At 37.9% G+C, this 22,215-nt stretch overlaps 1 protein-coding gene across 3 annotated transcripts; it reads right to left on the minus strand.

Moving 5' to 3' along the window:
* Positions 1-4,387: 4,387 nt before the first annotated feature.
* On the minus strand, positions 4,388-18,015 carry LOC119790192. 3 transcript variants are annotated; one of them, XR_005281684.1, is made up of 5 exons: positions 10,102-10,183; positions 9,510-9,549; positions 9,109-9,135; positions 8,806-8,985; positions 4,388-5,270 (listed from the first exon to the last, which is right to left on the minus strand). XR_005281684.1 is itself a non-coding variant. In XM_038295623.1 (5 exons), the coding sequence occupies exons 1-5, from the start codon at positions 17,972-17,974 to the stop codon at positions 4,903-4,905; spliced, it is 771 nt and encodes a 256-aa protein (XP_038151551.1). In that variant the 5' UTR covers positions 17,975-18,015; the 3' UTR covers positions 4,388-4,902. The 3 variants fall into 3 exon arrangements, 1 of the variants encoding a protein (XP_038151551.1); XM_038295623.1 differs by lacking the exons at positions 9,510-9,549; positions 10,102-10,183 and adding exons at positions 17,655-17,834; positions 17,959-18,015; XR_005281685.1 differs by lacking the exon at positions 9,510-9,549 and having other exon boundaries at positions 10,102-10,165.
* Positions 18,016-22,215: the final 4,200 nt, after the last annotated feature.

Consider the following 22,215-nt stretch of genomic DNA (forward strand, 5'->3'; position numbering starts at 1 on the left):
AGTAGCCTGGAACGCTCGGGGAACAGTGCATCGCTTTGGACAGACAGGTTGCACAGGTTTCACAAGCAATCTCCTCCCTACAGTACATATGGACTCTCTTATTGTCAGCAAAATTGCAGTAGTTCTAATCCACACATTGTGAATGAATTACTGTACGGCCTGCATGCTCTCAATCGCATTAAAAAACTCCACCTGGCATAGTCTAAAATCCGGGATAATTTATCTGACTCTCAGGCATCCGTAAAAAAATATTTATATCAGGGAGACTCCCAGAACTTCCGGGAGACTTGGAATGTCTGTGATTCCCCACTTGAATGGATAGTCTCTACTGTAGAACTTCACTGGATTTCACTCAAAGAGCCTTCGTTTTAACTGATCCATCTTTGTTTTTTCATGATGATTCACAAATTTATTTGTTGGGAAAAAGTAATCATAAACTTCCCCTGTTGTATACCCAGTTCTCTTATCTGCAGTTTCAGTAATGCCAGTTGTTCCACCTGTTTGTTCAGCTGTCTCTCTCTGGTGCCCAAAACTAAGTCCAAGTCTGCTGAGTCCATTTCTGGCTGGTTGTACTGTCACAGTGGTGGTGGAGGTTTGACAGGTTTTGACAGGACCCAAAATGTCCTGTTTACACCTCCGAAAGTCAACAATGAGACCTCCAAGTCAAAAGAGCTCATTGTTGACTTTCGGAGGTGTAAACAGGACACACAGCCCATCATCATTAACGGGGAAAGGGTGGAGATGGTGCCAGTCTTCAGGTTCTTGGGCACCCACATCAGCGAGGACCTGACGTGGACTTCCAACTCCACGGCGATCCTGAAGAAGGCGCAGCAGAGACTACACTTCCTGAGGACTCTCAGGAAGAACAAACTATGACCAGAGCTGCTGCGGACCTTCTATCGCTGCACGGTGGAGTCGGTGCTGAGCTGTGGCATCTCGCTGTGGTTCTCCAGCTGCACTGCAGCAGAGAAGAAGCAGCTCCAACGGGTCATCAACACCGCCCAAAGACTGACTGGCTGCCCTCTCCCCTCCTTGGAGGAGATTTACTCCACCCGCTGCCTCAGGAGAGTCCGCAGCATCATCAGGGACCCCTCACACCCCGGTCACCATCTCTTTGAACTGCTCCCATCTGGGAGACGCTTCAGGGCAATAAGAACTAAAACAACCAGACTGAGAAACAGTTTCTTTCCTAGAGCGGTTGTTGCCCTGAACGCCTCACGTACAATTTAACAACGGTAACTATCAATAATGCTACCACACGTGCAATAACCTGTACCCGCTACCTCAGGAGAGCCCGCAGTATCCCTTTTTAAACTTTTTTCGTATTTATTTATTTATTTATTTAATTTTATTTTTTTATTTTATATTTTTAAATTTGCACTGATTGCTTGTACTGTGTTTTTTTTTTTTTTTTTTCTTTTTCAAGTAATTTCGTTGCACCCCTGTGGAGCAATGACAATAAAGATTTCTGATTTCTGAAATGCAGTAAAAAAAAAAAAAAAAAAGCTTAAGGTTTTTACTTGAAGGTTTAATTAACCGAGAGTTCAACAGAAGCAAAAATCAAAAACATAAATCCACAAAAATGCTAAACACCAGGAAAACTCACAACAAGAAGGGGACAAAGTAATGACGACAAACCAGCAAAGAGTGACTGAACAGGAGGAGAATAAATGGGAGAGAGAAACAAAGACCAGGCTATTTAGCAGATTGGGAGCAGTTGTGAACAGAGGAGGCAAGAAGGGAGCTAGGGAAATGGAGACTGACACAAGAGGGCAAACAAGAAATATCTAAAGTACTCAAATACAATCAAAAACAACTACAAAGCACAATGGAAATAAGACCAAAGAAAACTCAGAGATAAAACTTTAACAGAACCAAAACCATGACACACATTGTCTTTGTATACGTTTTTTTTTTTTTTTAGCTCTTGCATTTTTTTTTTTTCACTCTCTGTCGTTGTATTATCCAAATCAGCCTTTTGTTGTTCACTTAACACATCTGGAGCAGAATTTTCTGCAGGATATTGTTCTGCAACATCATCATTTGCTTCAAGGACTTTACTGGCTTCTGCTGTGAGCTTTGCAAAGTTGTCCCTAAGCCCTCCTTCAGACATCATTGTTTGCATTCATAGCACATTATGGGCTAAACGAGAGGATTGACGCTTCACTATTGTTCTAGCCTTCTTAATGATAAACTCATCATCTAGGAACTGGATAAGCTCTGCATACGCCTATGTGTTTTTCATTCTCCACCTTCATCTTCATCATCTTCATTCTTTAAAATGACATCTTTTAAGCCTTGTAACCGAAGGTGTTGAAGAAACTTTGTCTCCCACAGCTCATATTTCTCCGCATCTCCATCATTAGCTAGCCGTGACCGGCAGTTACTCACTTCTGTCACTCTTCTGCTCATGGTGTTTTTTTTCATGCAGGCTTCACCGGACACGCAATTTCTATACGATAAGTTGATAGCTTTTGGGCTCACTGATGCTCCTACAGTGGGATTGTCTTTGTCTACCTTGATAACATTATTATTCTCAGGATTTGGAGTCCCATAGGAGACACCTCAAAACTGTCCTAATAAATCTGCTTCAGAACTAACTGTTTGTCAAGGCTGAGAAATGTTTTACGTTAACACAAACTTTTCTGAATTTTGTGGTCTTACCTGATCAGAGCTCCATGGACCCTATGAAGGTGTGCGGAGTTAACGACTGGCTGGTTCCTGGAGACCAGTAATAATAGGAAAAAGGAGATCAATAGTTCCTTTCTGGACATCCAGAACGTTTATTCTAGACGTGAAGAATATCATTTTGTTTCAAAATTGTCATTTTGACATGATGATTTATACAGCGCCATTAGCAAGATGTTGTTAATGGCGCTATATAAATAAACAGATTTTAATTGAATCTGACAGAGAAACGTTTTTGGAGATCTTTCCTTACAGTTGCTGTTGTTTTTCTACATTTTTTTAGATATGTATGAGCCTTTATACTTTAACTGGCTTTTTTTTTTTGCTGCAGACACACCCAAATCTCCCTAATGTAGAGCAATAAAGGTTTTTTATTTGAATTAATTCAGTGGAATAATGAACTGCACGGTCTTGGTTCCGTTAAGATTTCTGAGTTTTCAGTTTCACGTTGATCAATGTTTTTCTTTGTTTTCTAGCTTTATTGGTGTTTTCTGGATATATTTGAGTTCCCTAGCTCCTTCTAGTAGCCTCTGCTCACACATGCTCCCAATCAGCTCATTAGTCCTGTCTTTGTTCAGTCTGCCATAAATACTCTCCCTGTGCAGTTCACCAGTGCTGGTTCCTCATCTTTCCCTAGCTCCTCGTGCATGTTTTCCCTGATGTCTCCATGGTTCTGGTTTGTTTTACATTTTTATGTTTATGATTCTTGGATTCCTGCCTCAGTTGCTTGTGAACCCTCCATTAAAGCTACAAGAACTCGCTTCTGCCTCCCTGCCTCTGCATTTCAGTCCTCAAAACCTCAACAAAACCTTGACAAAAGGAACCAGCCAACATGGACCCAGCAGAGCCCAGCCTGGATGCACTAAAATACTTCTTCCTCAATCTTGGGAATACTCTGGACTCCATAGCCACTCTCAGCCTGCCTAGGAAGAGGGTGAGTGTGGCTGGCCAATTAAAGCAGATTCTTTTCTCAAACACCACACTTCTTTCTCCCCCAGTGTTATCAGAACTGTTTGAAGAGTTAGAGTGCAACCATCAAGCCGTCTGAAGCAGATGGCAGTTTAGATTTGCTTGTGAAAAAAAAAATAAAAATTTTGAAACTCAACCATTTAGAAAGCCTCCTTAACAATTGCCATTCATTGTATCACTAATACATGTTTCTCTATTTGTAAACCCAACTTATATGCTATTCCTTGCAGTCTCAGGTACCCCCCTGGGCCACTTAATCACCTTGTTGGTTTGTTTATTCTGAGAAAAGGCTTCATGCACCACTCCACTAGTCTCTGAACTTAAGGCAGCTCTTTTGTTCCTTGCTTTCCATTACTGGATGAAACAATTAATCCAGGTGTGTCTGGTCATGGTTCCAGAGATCAGGCACACCTGAATACATCTCTTCATCCTGTAGAAAAAGACAGGAGAAAAAAAAGCTGTCTTAATTTGAGGAAGTAGTAGATTTGTGCATAGAGCCCATTAGGTCAATTTCAACATTTCATTCACAACAATATCCAAAGCTGAATCCGAAGCAGGGTCGCAAGGGGTGCGGCTATCTCAAGCTGTCTAATGGCAAGAGGCAGGGTACACCCTGGACAGGTCACCAGTTCATCGCAGGGTAAAACTGTAGTGCAATTTTAGAAAAAATAAGGAGATATATATCATTATTTACACCTTTATTTAACAAGGAAATAGAATACAACTGAGCTTTAGGATTGCAGCATAGCAATAACAAAATCAAAGAAAATTTATTTGACTGATATAATCACAACATTCACATAAAAAAATCTCATTGTGAACTCTTTAAAACATTTACAGGAAGCTGTTTGTAATAAGAAACAGCAGCAATTAAATGAATAAGAGGAGATTATACAGGGTGAAGTGGAAGCTCCAATGTAAACTTTGCAAATGAAATAACATGATAAATATAGATTAGTGCATTAAATTTATATCCACGGCTGGAGGGAGGGTTCATGGAGTAAGAGGCATGACTCTGGAAAGGGTGCCAGTCCATCACATTGCATTGCAAAAACACGGAACAAACAACGTTGCACACACAACCCTAAATTGCAGGGAATGTAGAGATTCCAAATAACCAAACATTCATGCGTTTTAGACTGTATGAGCAAAACTGGAAGGAAACTCATGCATGGAATCCTTGGACTTGATAAAGCACTATAAAATATAGACTTTATTTAATGATGATTCATTACTTTATGATTTTTAGTTGGTGCCATTTATTGATCTCTTTTGTACTTTAAGAAAGTAAATCATCAGCACCAGAAAAACAACTATAACCCCAATCAGCAGCAATAACAGTGGCCAAAATGTGCAAACAGTGGCCAAAACTGGTTCTGAATGACGCAGTAAAGGAGTGTGAGAATTAATTCTGTTGTGTTTGAAAAACTCTTGCATCTGGAATACTGCTTCCGTGTTCTTGGAACAGGTGAGCAAACCCGGCTGAGTTTCATGGAAGAGAACATGAAGTTCCAGCTGAATGTTTGGGTAGTCTTCTGACCAACTTCTCCCAGCAGTTGAGTAGTTAGCATCACGGGTGTGGTGCATCAATACAAGGATGATCTTTTTATTAGCTGTAGAAATAAAAAAGTCATGTGATAAACTCTTAGATTTGTATCTGTGAGCTTTGCCAAAATAACACATAACTGTCTGCATCAGACTGGCAGTCTAAATTAGGTAGAGCAAAGTGAAGGATGATCAGTCTATAATAGTCTTGGTATTACAGTTTAAATTTTAAATGGAATAAATCCATATCATTGCTTTTCAATATTTTTTTTCCAGGATGGTGTCACAGCCAAACAGGAACAGACAAGATTAAGCTACTATGAGAAAAAGCAGAGAGAGCATAATGTTCAAAATTGAACTAACAAATTCTGCAGAGTAGGAGAATAGAGATAGAATGAAGCACAAGGGTGAAAAAGTGCTCCCTATGTCCTCCAGCAGTCTATGCCTACAGCAGCACAACTATAGAGATAGCCAGCATAACTTCAGACACTTTAAATATAAACTTTACCAAAAAGGAATGTTTTAAGCTTAGCCTTAAAAGTAGACAGGGTGTCTGCCTCAGGGACCAAAACTGGCAGTTGCTTCCACAGGAGAGGAGCCTGATAATGAAAAGGTCTGCTCTTATTAGGCATAAATCAAAAATATCTGCGTCATACCAGCTACAAGCTTACTGCAACACACTGCTGCAGGAGTATAACCAGCCCTCCAGACTCTAAAAGTTCAACTGGATCAAAGCAGTCTAAACCTGGTTCAGATTTTATGGCTACCTAAGATGCTGCATCAGCTTCTAGAGATAAACCAAACATTGTTAAAGGGGTGCTAATGATCTTATATTAATGGAATCTATCTTATTTATAAAGATACCCATAAAATCATTATTGCTTAGAGCAGGTTGGATGGACAGTTCTCTGTATTTAAAATATATCTAGGATTATTCGTATTCTCCCCTATTAATGAAGATAAATATACTGTTCTTGCTTTACAAAGGGTTGCTTGCTTTACAAACTGTTTTTCCAGACTAGGTAGGATTCCCATATGCATGTAGAGCGCCATTTTCTCTCCACTTTTGCCCTCTGCAGCACTGCTCAGCAACACAGAGGAGAGAGAAAGTGAAACTGGTTCTTTAAAATTTATAACTATGTGATAATGATCTGCTAAAATGAAACATTCTTTTGGGGGAGGAGAAGTCTGTTAAAGTAACGCCGCAGGTTATTAAAAAAGTGTTCAGAGAGGATAGGGTTATTTCTTCACATTCAATGCCATATGTCAGCACAACATTCAAAGACTATTCACATTTTGAACAAAGCCAATAGCTTTCACTTAAGCTATCACCTTCAATGTCTGCATGGATGTTAAAATCCCCATCTATGATGGTCCTGTCAGTATAACACAAAATTAGATAGGAACTGTGAAACTCATCTAAAAAGTCAGAGTAACAACTTGGTGGATGATACAAAGTTACAGAAAGAAGAGGTTTTGTGGCTTTGCAATGTGGATGAGGGAAACTAAGGATTAAATGTTCAAATGAGCTGACTTTGGAGGTTTCAGTAAGTCAGACTGAAGGATTGTTGTTACTGCTGCTCCTCGCGCAGAATTTCTTGGTATGTGAAAATTTAAATAGCTACAAGCAGTTATCTCATTTATGCTTACATAATCCTCTTGCTGCAACCAAGTTTCTGTAAGGCAACATAAATCAATGTGATTAACATAAATCAAGCCATTAACTAGCAGACTTTTTTTTTTTAACAGTAACTAGCAGACTTTTTAAAGAAAGAGATCTTATTTTAAATAAACCACATTTAATCATTTAACTTTTTCCCCAGTTGGAGTTATTTTAATTTTAATTAGATTATCAATATTTACTCCTTTGGGATTATTTTCTACTTTATTTGATATTGGTCATGGGCAAACACTGGATGGAGTAATGAGTGGGTAACAGTAGAGATGCTGGAGAGAGGTGTGTTTAACTATAACTCTGCTTCCTGGTCTGCACCCTGGGTGGTGAGGGTTTTGGAGGCGTAATAAATTCGGCCAGATTCCTCGAAACAAGAGCTGCACCATCCAAAGTGAGATGGATGCCATCTCCCCAAATCAGACCAGGTTTTCCCCAAAAGAGATTTCGAATTATTAATCTAGCCCACGTTATTTACAGTATACAACCTATACTATGGTTGAAAGACGACATGTGGCTAAACATGTAATACATATATATATATATATATATATATATATATATATATATATATATATATATATATATATATATATATATATATATATATATATAAATATAACTGCTAACACTTAATTTCTAAGCAGCCAATCACATGGCGGCAACTCAGTGCATTTAGGCATGTAGACATGGTCAAGACAATCTCCTGCAGTTCAAACCGAGCATCAGTATGGGGAAGAAAGGTGATTTGAGTGACTTTGAACGTGGCATGATTGTTGGTGCCAGAAGGGCTGGTTTGAGTATTTCAGAAACTGCTGATCTACTGGGATTTTCACGCACAACCATCTCTAGGGTTTACAGAGAATGGTCCGAAACAGAAAAAACATCCAGTGAGTGGCAGTTCTGTGGGCGGAAATGCCTTGTTGATGCCAGAGGTCAGAGGAGAATGGCCAGACTGGTTCGAGCTGATAGAAGGCCAACAGTGACTCAAATAACCACCAGTTACAACCAAGGTGGGCAGAAGAGCATCTCTGAACGCACAGTACGTCGAACTTTGAGGCAGATGGGCTACAGGAGCAGAAGACCACACCGGGTGCCACTCCTTTCAGCTAAGAACAGGAAACTGAGCCTACAATTTGCACAAGCTCATCGAAATTGGACAATAGAAGATTGGAAAAACGTTGCCTGCTCTGATGAGTCTCGATTTCTGCTGCGACATTCGGATGGTAGGGTCAGAATTTGGCGTCTACAACATGAAAGCATGGATCCATCCTGCCTTGTATCAACGGTTCAGGCTGGTGGTGGTGGTGTCATGGTGTGGGGAATATTTTCTTGGCATTCTTTGGGCCCCTTGGTACCAATTGAGCATTGTTGCAACGCCACAGCCTACCTGAGTATTGTTGCTGACCATGTCCATCCCTTTATGACCACAATGTACCCAACTTCTGATGGCTACTTTCAGCAGGATGGATACGAGCAGTTGGAAAGGTGTACCTAATAAAGTGGCCGGTGATTGTATATATATATATATATATATATATAACTTAAATTCATCCCTTTTCATGTGCACATTCACAGATTCATGATTAGTTCAAGCTGGATCGAGTTAGAGAGTTGATAACCAGCTTTGTGGTACCTCTGATCCTGATTGCCATTGATTAAACTGGATAGGTTGGGACGTTGGGCTCGCTTCGTGGCACAGGCCTGGGATGCAACATAACCTCCTTGGCAATGATGATTAAATATTGTTGTAACTAAAGTGATTTCTTCATCAAGTTGTATCTGCTGTTCCCTGAGGATCTCTTTTCTTACAATGAGAAACATCTTATTGATAACACACTGTTGTTGTATGAGTGTCTAATCAGGAGGATGCTCAGAGTTAATTTTAAAAAGAATTACTGTTTTATAATTTGTCAAGCTTGATTACTTACTTGACATGTTTTGCATGGCTGCCCCCACATCTGAGCCAACACGGGAGGTGATTGGACAAAAAACAATGACGTACTGTCCATCCTGGGTGGTACCTTCTAGATTAACCTTCCTTTTGACTTGGTCCATCAGAGCTACATCAGCACCATAGGTTTCCCCCTTAGTGATTGTCTCGACTTTAACTGTTGGTATTTAATGTAATATAAATGAGAAAAATCATGAACAGAGCAAAACAAATCAGAACAAGATCCTCAATTATAATTATATACTACATATACGTATATATATTTAAATATCTGACTTACTTGAATGAAAGGGCATCTTGTGGCTTCCTTCAGAAAAAAAAACAACATCATGACTTTTTTATCATTACTATTATTTGATTATCATTAAATTGGTCATTTGGAACATTATTAAAAATATTTATTTTGGAAAAACGTTATTCTGCATAGTGTTTTCGGTCAGATAATTTCATAAGTATATAGCAATTAAGACAACATGGTTCCTTAAGCAATGTGCAGGTGCCTTTTCCTGTTGATTTTGTGTTTGTTTGTTTTTTAACTGAACTTTCCATGACATGCATGGGTGAAGCCAAAATAGCAACCAGCTCTTCAAGCAATAAAATCTCATGACTTTACTTCCATTCAGAAGCAGCCAAAAATGATCACTTAAAAAAATATCAATTCACATTATTTGCAGGCCTTACCGTATCCTTTCTGAAAGTTAAATCACTTTATGTTCGTGTTCTGTAATACAGAATTTAAGATTTGCATAAGCTGAAAGACGTAATAATGAATTAATACACATTATAGCCTAATAAAAAGAGATCGATCCATAATATACATAGTTGGATTTTTTTGCTATATTTTTTGAAAAAGAAAAAATCAGTTCTTGATAATCTTGTTTAACACACTGAAACAACCCTACCTACATAAATCTTTCATTTAAAAAAAGAAACTTACACAGAGGGATTTTCATAAACATTAATAAAAGCTCTGCCTTAAACAATAGGAGCTGCTTTTGGTATTCTATACCAGTGTTTTTCAGCCCTGGTCCTCAAGGTACACTGCCCTGCATGTTTTAGATGTTTCCCAGCTTTCACACACCTGTTATCAATTGATAGCAAATTATCAGGCTTTGCTGAACTGCAATAATCTGAATCCAGTGTGCTGAAGCTCAGAAACATCCAAAACATGCAGAGCTGTGTGCCTTGAGGACCAGGGATGAAAAAAAACACTGTTCTATACAACCCACAGTTACCTAACAAGAACAAAATAATCAAAAAGACTTAGTCCTACCTTTGCTGTACAAACGTTTCAGCTGGAGGACTGCTAAAGCTCAGTGTGTGAGTGAAATTGCTTGTGAACAATGAAATCTTACTTTTACTTTCACTTTCACACTCAAATAAGTCACATGGTTTACAAGAAAAGACCCAGGACGTTTAATGATACAGTATCTTTTTCCAATTTTCTTTCAAGTCATGAGGAACAGCAAATAGTAAAACAAATAATAAGGAATATAAATGATTAGATCAAGTCTACTATCATAAAAAAATAAAAAATATGATAGATGACTTAGTGTTGTAGTCATAAACCTTTGATGATATCTCAGTTCTAGTCTTTAGAACTGAAGGTTATCAATAGAGATAAAGCCTGACAAGTGTTTCCAATAGAGGCATGAAATACTTACAGAGCTAAATCTATATATTATATATATACAAATTTTAATTTTTTTCAAGTTCAAATGCTATCTTTTGACTATTTTTGACAAGGAAAGGTAGAATATGTTGTTTCTCTATCAGATTCTTTAACAAGACGATTCAAAGACCTTCCTGTGAATGAACCATGAGGAAATAACAGACATGAAAAAAATACATTGATGGTAAAGAAAAAGTTATAGAGAAAAATGAACAATATTACAGTAAATCTGTGACCAGAACAATCAAAGGCAGTCCTACATAAATACGCTATTACCTAATTTGTAAGAACTTAGTGTTAGAACTTTGTGGTACCAAAGCTATTATGAAAATGGAGTAGAATTTACTGCATTGTTAATTTACTCCTTCAGGCTGTGGATAAAACTAACATATCTAGAAGCCTTTCTGATTTTACCTTTCTGGAAAAAACTAGTTTCATCTTAGAAAATAAAAATACTAGAGTGTGGGTTTGGTGTGCTGTTGGTAAAAGATAAATGAAACTACTAGGACTCTGGTTACAAGTTTAGGTTTGGATCCTTCCCGATAACATTACCTGGTAAGTTGGGGAACTTGACCAAGCCTTTATATTTTTTTATTCATTCATTCTTTACTTCTTATTCCCCTTTTTTTCCCCCAACACAGCACTAGACTAAAAATCATCACCTCATCATGATGTAATTCAGAGGTTAGTACATATTTTCAAGGAGCTTATACAGGGTGAAGTGGAAGCTCCAATGTAAACTTGCAAATGAAATAACATGATAAATATCATATAGATTATTACATTAAATTTATTATATCCACGGCTGGAGGGAGGGCTCATGGAGTAAGAGGCATGACTCTGGAAAGGGTGCCAGTCCATCACATTGCATTGCAAAAACACGGAACAAACAATGTTGCACACACAACCCTAAATTGCAGGGAATGTAGAGATTCCAAATAACCAAACATTCATGCGTTTTAGACTGTATGAGCAAACCTGGAAGGAAACTCATGCATGGAATCCTTGGACTTGAGAAAGCACAATAAAATAGACTTTATTTAATGATGATTCATTACTTTGATTTTTAGTTGGTGCCATTTATTGATCTCTTTTGTACTTTAAAAAAGTAAATCATCAGCACCAGAAAAACAACTACAACCACAATCAGCAGAAATACCAGTGGCCAAAACACACAAACTGGTTCTGGATGACGCAGTAGAGGACTGTGAGAATTAGTTCTGTAGGGTTTGAAAAAGTCTTGCATCTGGAATACTGCTTCCGTGTTCTTGGAACAGGTGAGCAAACCCGGCTGAGTTTCATGGAAGAGAACATGAAGTTCCAGTTCAATGTTTGGGTAATCTTCTGACCAACTCCTCCCAGCAGTTGAGTAGTTAGCATCTCGGGTGTGGTGCATCAATACAAGGATGATCTTTTTATTACCTGTAGAAATAAAAAAGTCATGAGATAAACTCTTAGATTTGTATCTGTGAGCTTTGCCAAAATACCACATAACTGTCTGCATCAGACTGGCAGTCTAAATTAGGTAGAGCAAAGTGAAGGATGATCAGTCTATAATAGTCTTGGTATTACAGTTAAAATTTAAATGGAATAAATCCATATCATTGCTTTTCAATATTTTTTTCCAGGACGGTGTTACAGCCAAACAGGAACAGACAAGATTAAGCTACTATAAGAAAAAGCAGAGAGAGCATAATGTTCAAAATTGAACTAACAAATTCTGGAGATTGGGAGAATAGAGATAGAATGAAGCAAAAGGGTAAAAAAGTGCTCCCTATGTCCTCCAGCAGTCTATGCCTACAGCAGCACAATTATAGATATAGCCAGGATAACTTCAGACACTTTAACTATAAACTTTATCAAAAAGGAAAGTTTTAAGCCTAGCCTTAAAAGTAGACAGGGTGTCTGCCTCAGGGACCAAAACTGGTAGTTGCTTCCACAGGAGAGGAGCCTGATAATTAAAAGATTTGCTCTTATTAGGCATAAATCAAAAAATATCTGCGTCAAACCAGCTACAAGCTTAATGCAACACACTGCTGCAGGAGTATTACCAGCCCTCCAGACTGTGAAAGTTCAACTGGATCAAAGCAGTCTAAACCTGGTTCAGATTTTATGGCAACCTCAGATGCTGCATCAGCTTCTAGAGATAAACCAAACATTGTTAAAGGGGTGCTAATGATCTTATTTTAATGGAATATATCTTATTTATAAAGATACCCATAAAATCATTATTGCTAAGAGCAGGTTGGATGGGAAGTTCTCTGTATTTAAAATATATCTAGGATTATTCGTATTCTCCCCTATTAATAAAGATAAATATACTGTTCTTGCTTTACAAAGGGTTGCTTGCTTTACAAACTGTTTTTCCAGACTAGTTAGGATTCCCATAGGCATGTAGAGCGCCATTTTCTCTCCACTTTTGCCCTCTGCAGCACTGCTCAGCAACACAGAGGAGAGAGAAAGTAAAACTGGTTCTTTAAAATTTATAACCGCTCAATGTGATAATGATCTGCTAAAATGAAACATTCTTTTGGGGGAGGAGAAGTCTGTTAAAGTAACGCCGCAGGTTATTAAAAAAGTGTTCAGAGAGGATAGGGTTATTTCTTCACATTCAATGCCATATGTCAGCACAACATTCAAAGGCTATTCACATTTTGAACAAAGCCAATAGCTTTCACTTAAGCTATCACCTTCAATGTCTGCATGGATGTTAAAATCCCCCACTATAGCCCCATTTACACTACCCTTGAAAAACCGATCCAGGCCCAGACCGGTCCGAGCTTGGATCGGTAACCAGGCCAAGCTCAGTTTTGACGACCGTTCACACATCACACTTATCTCGGTTACCTCGACTCCTCGCCTCCTAGTGACGATGTGCGGTATTACTGCTAGGATTGAAGGAGGGACTCAAGCAGCTGGTGGCGGTAATGCACCAAACGCTGTTTGTCAACCGCCGTAAAACCCAAGAAGAAGAAGACGAAGGAGGAGGGAATCAAGCAAATCAAAATGGCGGCGCCCGTCACATTCAGAAAGTTATGCTTGATTATTATTGCTGTACTTCCGTGTTTGCGGTGGGTCAGGCGAAGACGGCAACCTTGCGCGGATGTACTTGAATGGAGTGTGAATCGGCATGTTCAGCCAGTCGGCGATGACGCGTTCTGCTCATGCGCTCTTGTTATCAGAGAACCGAGCCAGGAAAAAACCGAGCCGAACCCACCTCGGGAACTGGTCTGCAGTTAGCGCGGTCCGGTTATGTTTATCTCGGTTCAGTTCAGGTTGTTTCCGTTCACACATGACAAGTTATCTCAGTTACTGAGCTCGGACCGGTCTCGGCTCAGTTTTTTAAGGGTAGTGTAAACGGGGTATATGATGGTCCTGTCAGTATAACACAAAATTAGATAGGAACTGTGAAACTCATCTAAAAAGTCAGAGTAACAACTTGGTGGATGATACAAAGTTACAGAAAGAAGAGGTTTTGTGGCTTTGCAATGTGGATGAGGGAAACTAAGGGTTAAATGTTCAAATGAGCTGACTTTGGAGGTTTCAGTAAGTCAGACTAAAGGATTGTTGTTACTGCTGCTCCTTGCGCAGAATTTCTTGGTATGTGAAAATTTAAATAGCTAAAAGCAGTTATCTCGTTTATGCTCACATAATCCTCTTGCTGCAACCAAGTTTCTGTAAGGCAACATAAATCAATGTGATTAACATAAATCAAGCGATTAACTAGCAGACTTTTTTTTTTTTTAACAGTAACTAGCAGACGTTTTAAAGAAAGAGATCTTATGTTAAATAAACCACATTTAATCATTTAACTTTTTCCCCAATTGGATTTATTTTAATTTTAATTAGATTATCAATATTTACTCCTTTGGGATTATTTTCTACTTTATTTGATATTGGTCATGGGCAAACACTGGATGGAGTAATGAGTGGGTAACAGTAGAGATGCTGGAGAGAGGTGTGTTTAACTATGACTCTGCTTCCTGGTCTACACCCTGGGTGGTCAGGGTTTTGGAGGCCTAATAGATTCCTCGAAACAAGAGCTGCACCATCCAAAGTGAGATGGATGCCATCTCCCCAAATCAGACCAGGTTTTCCCCAAAAAGATTTCCAATTATTAATCTAGCCCACATTATTTACAGGATACAACCTATACTATGGTTGAATGACGACATGTGGCTAAACATGTAATACATTTATTTATACACACATATATATATATATATATATATATATATATATATATATATAATATATATATATATATATATATATATATATATATATATATATATATATATATATATATATATATATATATATATATATATATTATATACAATCACCGGCCACTTTATTAGGTACACCTGTCCAACTGCTAACACTTAATTTCTAAGCAGCCAATCACATGGCAGCAACTCAGTGCATTTAGGCATGTAGACATGGTCAAGACAATCTCCTGCAGTTCAAACCGAGCATCAGCATGGGGAAGAAAGGTGATTTGAGTGACTTTGAACGTGGCAGGATTGTTGGTGCCAGAAGGGCTGGTTTGGGTATTTCAAAAACTGCTTATCTACTGGGATTTTCACGCACAACCATCTCTAGGGTTTACAGAGAATGGTCCGAAAAAGAAAAAACATCCAGTGAGTGGCAGTTCTGTGGGCGGAAATGCCTTGTTGATGCCAGAGGTCAGAGGAGAATGGCCAGACTGGTCTCGAGCTGTTGAAGGGCAACAGTGACTCAAATAAGCACCCATTACAACCAAGGTGGGCAGAAGAGCATCTCTGAACGCACAGTACGTCGAACTTTGAGGCAGATGGGCTACAGCAGCAGAAGACCACACCGGATGCTACTCCTTTCAGCTAAGAACAGGAAACTGAGGCTACAATTTGCACAAGCTCATCGAAATTGGACAATAGAAGATTGGAAAAACGTTGCCTGGTCTGGTGAGTCTCGATTTCTGCTGCGACATTCGGATGGTAGGGTCAGAATTTGGCGTCTACAACATGAAAGCATGGATCCATCCTGCCTTGTATCAACGGTTCAGGCTGGTGGTGGTGGTGTCATGGTGTGGGGAATATTTTCTTGGCAGTCTTTGGGCCCCTTGGTACCAATTGAGCATCGTTGAAATGCCACAGCCTACCTAAGTATTGTTGCTGACCATGTCAATCACTTTACGACCACAATGTACCCAACTTTTGATGGCTACTTTTAGCAGGATAGTGCGCCATGTCATAAAGCTGGAATCATCTCAGACTGGTTTCTTGAACATGACAATGAGTTCACTGTACTCAAATGGCCTCCACAGTCACCAGATCTCAATCCAATAGAGCATCTTTGGGATGTGGTGGAACGGGAGATTTGCATCATGGATATGCAGCCGACAAATCTGCGGCAACCGTGTGATGCCATCATGTCAATATGGACAAAACTCCCTGAGGAATGCTTCCAGCACCTTGTTGAATCTATGCCACGAAGAATTGAGGCAGTTCTGAAGGCAAAAGGGGGTCCAGCCCGTTACAAGCATGGGGTACTAATAAAGTGACCGGTGAGTGTGTGTATATGTATATATATGTATATATATATATATATATATATATATATATATATATATATATATATATATATATATATATATATATATACATATATACATATACATATATACATATATATAGCATTATCCTGCTGAAAGTAGCCATCAGAAGAAGTTCTGGTACATTGTGGTCATAAAGGGATGGACATGGTCAGCAACAATACTCAGGTAGGCTTTGGTTGCAACGATGCTCAATTGGTACCAAGGGGCCCAAAGAGTGCCAAGAAAATATTCCCCACACCATGACACCACCACCACCAGCCTGAACCGTTGATACAAGGCAGGATGGATCCATGCTTTCATGTTGTAGACGCCAAATTCTGACCCTACCATCCGAATGTCGCAGAAGAAATCGAGACTCATCAGAGCAGGCAACATTTTTCCAATCTTCTATTGTCCAATTTCGATGAGCTTGTGCAAATTGTAGGCTCAGTTTCCTGTTCTTAGCTGAAAGGAGTGGCACCTGGTGTGGTCTTCTGCTCCTGTAGCCCATCTGCCTCAAAGTTCGACGTACTGTGCGTTCAGAGATGCTCTTCTGCCCACCTTGGTTGTAACTGGTGGTTATTTGAGTCACTGTTGGCCTTCTATCAGCTCGAACCAGTCTGGCCATTCTCCTCTGACCTCTGGCATCAACAAGGCATTTCCGCCCACAGAACTGCCGCTCACTGGATGTTTTTTCTTTTTCGGACCATTCTCTATAAACCCTAGAGATGGTTGTGCGTGAAAATCCCAGTAGATCAGCAGTTTTTGAAATACTCAAACCAGCCCTTCTGGCACCAACAATCCTGCCACGTTCAAAGTCACTCAAATCACCTTTCTTCCCCATGCTGATGCTCGGTTTGAACTGCAGGAGATTGTCTTTACCATGTCTACATGCCTAAATGCACTGAGTTGCCGCCATGTGATTGGCTGCTTAGAAATTAAGTGTTAACAAGCAGTTGGACAGGTGTACCTAATAAAGTGGCCGGTGATTGTATATATATATATATATATATATATATATATATATATATATATATATATATATATATATATATATATATATATATATATATATATATATATATATATATATATATATATATATATATATATATATATATATATATATATATATATAACTTAAATTCATCCCTTTTCATGTGCACATTCACAGATTCATGATTAGTTCAAGCTGGATCGAGTTAGAGAGTTGATAACCAGCTTTTTGGTACCTCTGATCCTGATTGCCATTGATTAAACTGGATAACTGGATAGGTTGGGACGTTGGGCTCGCTTCGTGGCACGGGCCTGGGATGCAACATAACCTCCTTGGCAATGATGATTAAATATTGTTGTAACTAAAGTGATTTCTTCATCAAGTTGTATCTGCTGTTCCCTGAGGATCTCTTGTCTTACAATGAGAAACATCTTATTGATAACACACTGTTGTTGTATGAGTGTCTAATCAGGAGGATGCTCAGAGTTCATTTTATTTTTTATTTTTTTTATTCATTTTTTTCTGAGTTAATTTTTAAAAGAATTACTGTTTTATAATTTGTCAAGCTTGATTACTTACTGGACATGTTTTGCATGGCTGCCCCCACATCTGAGCCAACACGGGAGGTGATTGGACAAAAAACAATGACGTACTGTCCATCCTGGATGGTACCCACTAGATTAACCTTCCTTTTCACTTGGTCCATCAGAGCTACATCAGCACCATAGGTTTCCCCCGTAGTGATTGTCTCGACTTTAACTGTTAGTATTTATTGTAATATAAATGAGAAAAATCATGAACAGAGCAAAACAAATCAGAACAAGATCCTCAATTATAATTATATACTACATATACGTATATATATATTTAATATCTGACTTACTTGAATGAAAGGGCATCTTGTGGCTTTCTTAAGAAAAAAAAAAAAAACAACATCATGACTTTTTTATCATCCTTAAGCAATGTGCAGGTGCCTTTTCCTGTTGATTTTGTGTTTGTTTGTTTTTTAACTGAACTTTCCATGACATGCATGGGTGAAGCCAAAATAGCAACCAGCTCTTCAAGCAATAAAATCTCATGACTTTACTTCCATTCAGAAGCAGCCAAAAATGATCACTTAAACAAATATCAATTCACATTATTTGCAGGCCTTACCGTATCCTTTCTGAAAGTTAAATCACTTTATGTTCGTGTTCTGTAATACAGAATTTAAGATTTGCATAAGCTGAAAGACGTAATAATGAATGAATACACATTATAGCCTAATAAAAAGAGATCGATCCATAATATACATAGTTGGATTTTTTTGCTATATTTTTTGAAAAAGAAAAAATCAGTTCTTGATAATCTTGTTTAACACACTGAAACAACCCTACCTACATAAATCTTTCATTTAAAAAAAGAAACTTACACAGAGGGATTTTCATAAACATTAATAAAAGCTCTGCCTTAAACAATAGGAGCTGCTTTTGGTATTCTATACCAGTGTTTTTCAGCCCTGGTCCTCAAGGTACACTGCCCTGCATGTTTTAGATGTTTCCCAGCTTTCACACACCTGTTATCAATTGATAGCAAATTATCAGGCTTTGCTGAACTGCAATAATCTGAATCCAGTGTGCTGAAGCTCAGAAACATCCAAAACATGCAGAGCTGTGTGCCTTGAGGACCAGGGATGAAAAAAACACTGTTCTATACAACCCACAGTTACCTAACAAGAACAAAATAATCAAAAAGACTTACTCCTACCTTTGCTGTACAAACGTTTCAGCTGGAGGACTAATAAAGCTCAGTATGTGAGTGAAATTGCTCGTGAACTATGAGGTGCCCCCAGGGACATAAATCAGAATTAACTTGCATATACACATATTAAATTACACTCTTCCATATAATATACTGAAAACCTCACACAAACACTAGTAAAAAGCTCTCACATAAACTAGTGAAAACATTTACCTCTTATATAATCTACTCAAAAGCTCTCATACAAAGTAGTGAGAACTGTTCATATAAACTGGTGAAAAGCTTTAGCTTTCATACACACTACTAGAAAGCTTTCATATACACTATTAAAAAGCTCTCATATACACTACTAGAACGCTCTCATATACACTATTAAAAAGCTCTCATATACACTACTAGAACGCTCTCATATACACTATTAGAAAGCTCTCATATACGCTATTAGAAAGCTCTCATATACACTACTAGAAAGCTCTCATATACACTATTAGAACGCTCTCATATACACTATTAGAACGCTCTCATATACACTATTAGAAAGCTCTCATATACACTATTAGAACACTCTCATATACACTATTAGAAAGCTCTCATATACACTATTAGAAAGCTCTCATATACACTACTAGAAAGCTCTCATATACACTATTAGAACGCTCTCATATACACTATTAGAACGCTCTCATATACACTATTAGAAAGCTGTCATATACACTATTAGAACGCTCTCATACACACTATTAGAAAGCTCTCATATACACTACTAGAAAGCTCTCATATACACTATTAGAACGCTCTCATATACACTATTAGAACGCTCCCATATACACTATTAGAAAGCTCTCATATACACTACTAGAAAGCTCTCATATACACTATTAGAACGCTCTCATATACACTATTAGAACGCTCTCATACACGCTACTAGAAAGCTCTCATACATGCTACTAGAACGCTTTCATACATGCTACTAGAAAGCTCTCATATACACTACTAGAAGGCTCTCATATACACTACTAGAACGCTCTCATACACGCTACTAGAAAGCTCTCATATACACTACTAGAAGGCTCTCATATACACTACTAGAACGCTCTCATACACGCTACTAGAAAGCTCTCATACACACTACTGAAAAGCTATTAGCGGATTTCAGTTGAAACAGAAGGTGTTTCAGTGAAACAGGAAGGACCGTCATTACACCAGAAGTTGTTTTAAACGGAGGTCATTCTGGCTAGCTCCGTACATTTTGTGCTATCTCCGGCCGAAATTGTATCAAATAAAATTATTGATTAATGCTCAGCTATCCGCTAAACAACTCACAGAAGCATGGGCATTACTCGACTTTATTTTTTATGTTTTTGCTTCAACAGAGATCCTTTTCCGGTGTTGTGCGAAATTCTGTTCCCATGTGAAAATCTTTTCCACCTGTGTTGGGAGCGCGCCGCGCATTGCAGCCACATAAGCGGATCTGATCATTTCCCACGCCTTTCGGATAATTTCTTGGTTAAATAAAAAGTCGTAAAATTATACAAGGTTGAGACATTTAGTTTAATCAGCCGCTGTTGTTTACAAAATTGTAAAATAAAAAAAATAAATGCGGTTTTCTTATGCTGTTTTGTGTTGTTATTTTAAACGCCAAGAGAATCAGTCTCTTTCCAAGTTTTTTCACTTCAGCCTGACAGAAATAAAAGTCAAGTCACCAAATACCAAATTTGTATTTATAATTTTTTATTACTGATATAAGATGATGGGAAGTGCCTGATAGCAGTTCCATAATATGGAAACAAATTAATTTAGCTGCAAATCTTAAACTCTGTTTATTCCTCTCTTCATCAACAACAAACCATCTGGATTCGGTGATATTTGAGCAATGTTTGCCTAAATTATAGGAGGGGGACCATATATTTTAGCTTTCTAATAGTGTGTATGAAAGCTTTCCAGTAGTGTGTTTGAGAGCTTTCTAGTAGCGTGTATGAGAGCGTTCTAGTGGTGTATATGAGAGCCTTCTAGTAGTGTATATGAGAGCGTTCTAATAGTGTATATGAGAGCATTCTAATAGTGTATATGAGAGCGTTCTCATAGTGTATATGAGAGCTTTCTAGTAGTGTATATGAGAGCTTTCTAATAGTGTATATGAGAGCGTTCTAATAGTGTATATGAGAGCGTTCTAGTAGTGTATATGAGAGCGTTCTAATAGTGTATCTGAGAGCGTTCTAGTAGTGTATATGAAAGCGTTCTAGTAGTGTATATGAGAGCTTTTTAATAGTGTATATGAAAGCTTTCTAGTAGTGTGTATGAAAGGTAAAGCTTTTCACCAGTTTATATGAACAGTTCTCACTACTTTGTATGAGAGCTTTTGAGTAGATTATATAAGAGGTCAATGTTTTCACTAGTTTATGTGAGAGCTTTTTACTAGTGTTTGTGTGAGGTTTTCAGTATATTATATGGAAGAGTGTAATTTAATATGTGTATATGCAAGTTAATTCTGATTTATGTCCCTGGGGGCACCTCATAGTGAACAATGAAATTTTACTTTTACTTTCACTTTCACTTTTACACTCCAATAAGTCACGTGGTTTACAAGAAAAGACCAGGAACGTTTAATGATACGGTATCTTTTTCAAATTTTCTTTCAAGTCACGAGGAACAGCAAATAGTAAAACGAATAATAAGGAATATAAATAATTAGATCAAGTCTACTATCATAAAAAAATAAAAAATATGATAGATGACTTAGTGTTGTAGTCATAAACCTTTGATGATATCTCAGTTCTAGTCTTTAGAACTGAAGGTTATCAATAGAGATAAAGCCTGACAAGTGTTTCCAATAGAGGCATGAAATACTTACAGAGCAAAATCTATATATTATATATATATACAAATTTAAATTTTTTTGAAGTTCAAATGCTATCTTTTGACTATTTTTGACAAGGAAAGGTAGAATATGTTGTTTCTCCATCAGATTCTTTAACAAGACGATTCAAAGACCTTCCTGTGAATGAACCATAAGGAAATAACAGACAGGGAAAAAATACATTGATGGTAAAGAAAAAGTTATAGAGAAAAATGAACAATATTACAGTAAATCTGTGACCAGAACAACCAAAGGCAGTCCTACATAAATACGCTATTACCTAATTTGTAAGAACTTGTGTTAGAACTTTGTGGTACCAAAAGCTATTATGAAAATGGAGTAGAATTTACTGCATCGTTAATTTACTCCATAAGGTTGTGGATAAAACTAACATATCTAGAAGCCTTTCTGATTTTACCTATCTGGAAAAAAAATAGTTTCATCTTAAGAAAATAAAAATACTAGAGTGTGGGTTTGGTGTGCTGTTGGTAAAAGATAAATTAAACTTCTAGGACTCTGGTTACAAGTTTAGGTTTGGATCCT

This window comes from Cyprinodon tularosa, unplaced genomic scaffold, assembly GCF_016077235.1.
Source record: "Cyprinodon tularosa strain WSP-4 unplaced genomic scaffold, ASM1607723v1 ctg357, whole genome shotgun sequence".
Taxonomy (NCBI): Eukaryota; Metazoa; Chordata; class Actinopteri; order Cyprinodontiformes; family Cyprinodontidae; genus Cyprinodon; species Cyprinodon tularosa.

Bases quoted from the DNA above. Each gene is read 5' to 3' on its own strand.
- LOC119790192 (XM_038295623.1), bottom strand. The intron at 9,136-17,654 runs GTAAGTAATCAA...TTTTTTCTGAAG, and splicing joins AGCCATGCAAAACATGTCCA to GAAGCCACAAGATGCCCTTT. The intron at 8,986-9,108 runs GTAAGTCAGATA...AAATACCAACAG, and splicing joins CAAGATGCCCTTTCATTCAA to TTAAAGTCGAGACAATCACT.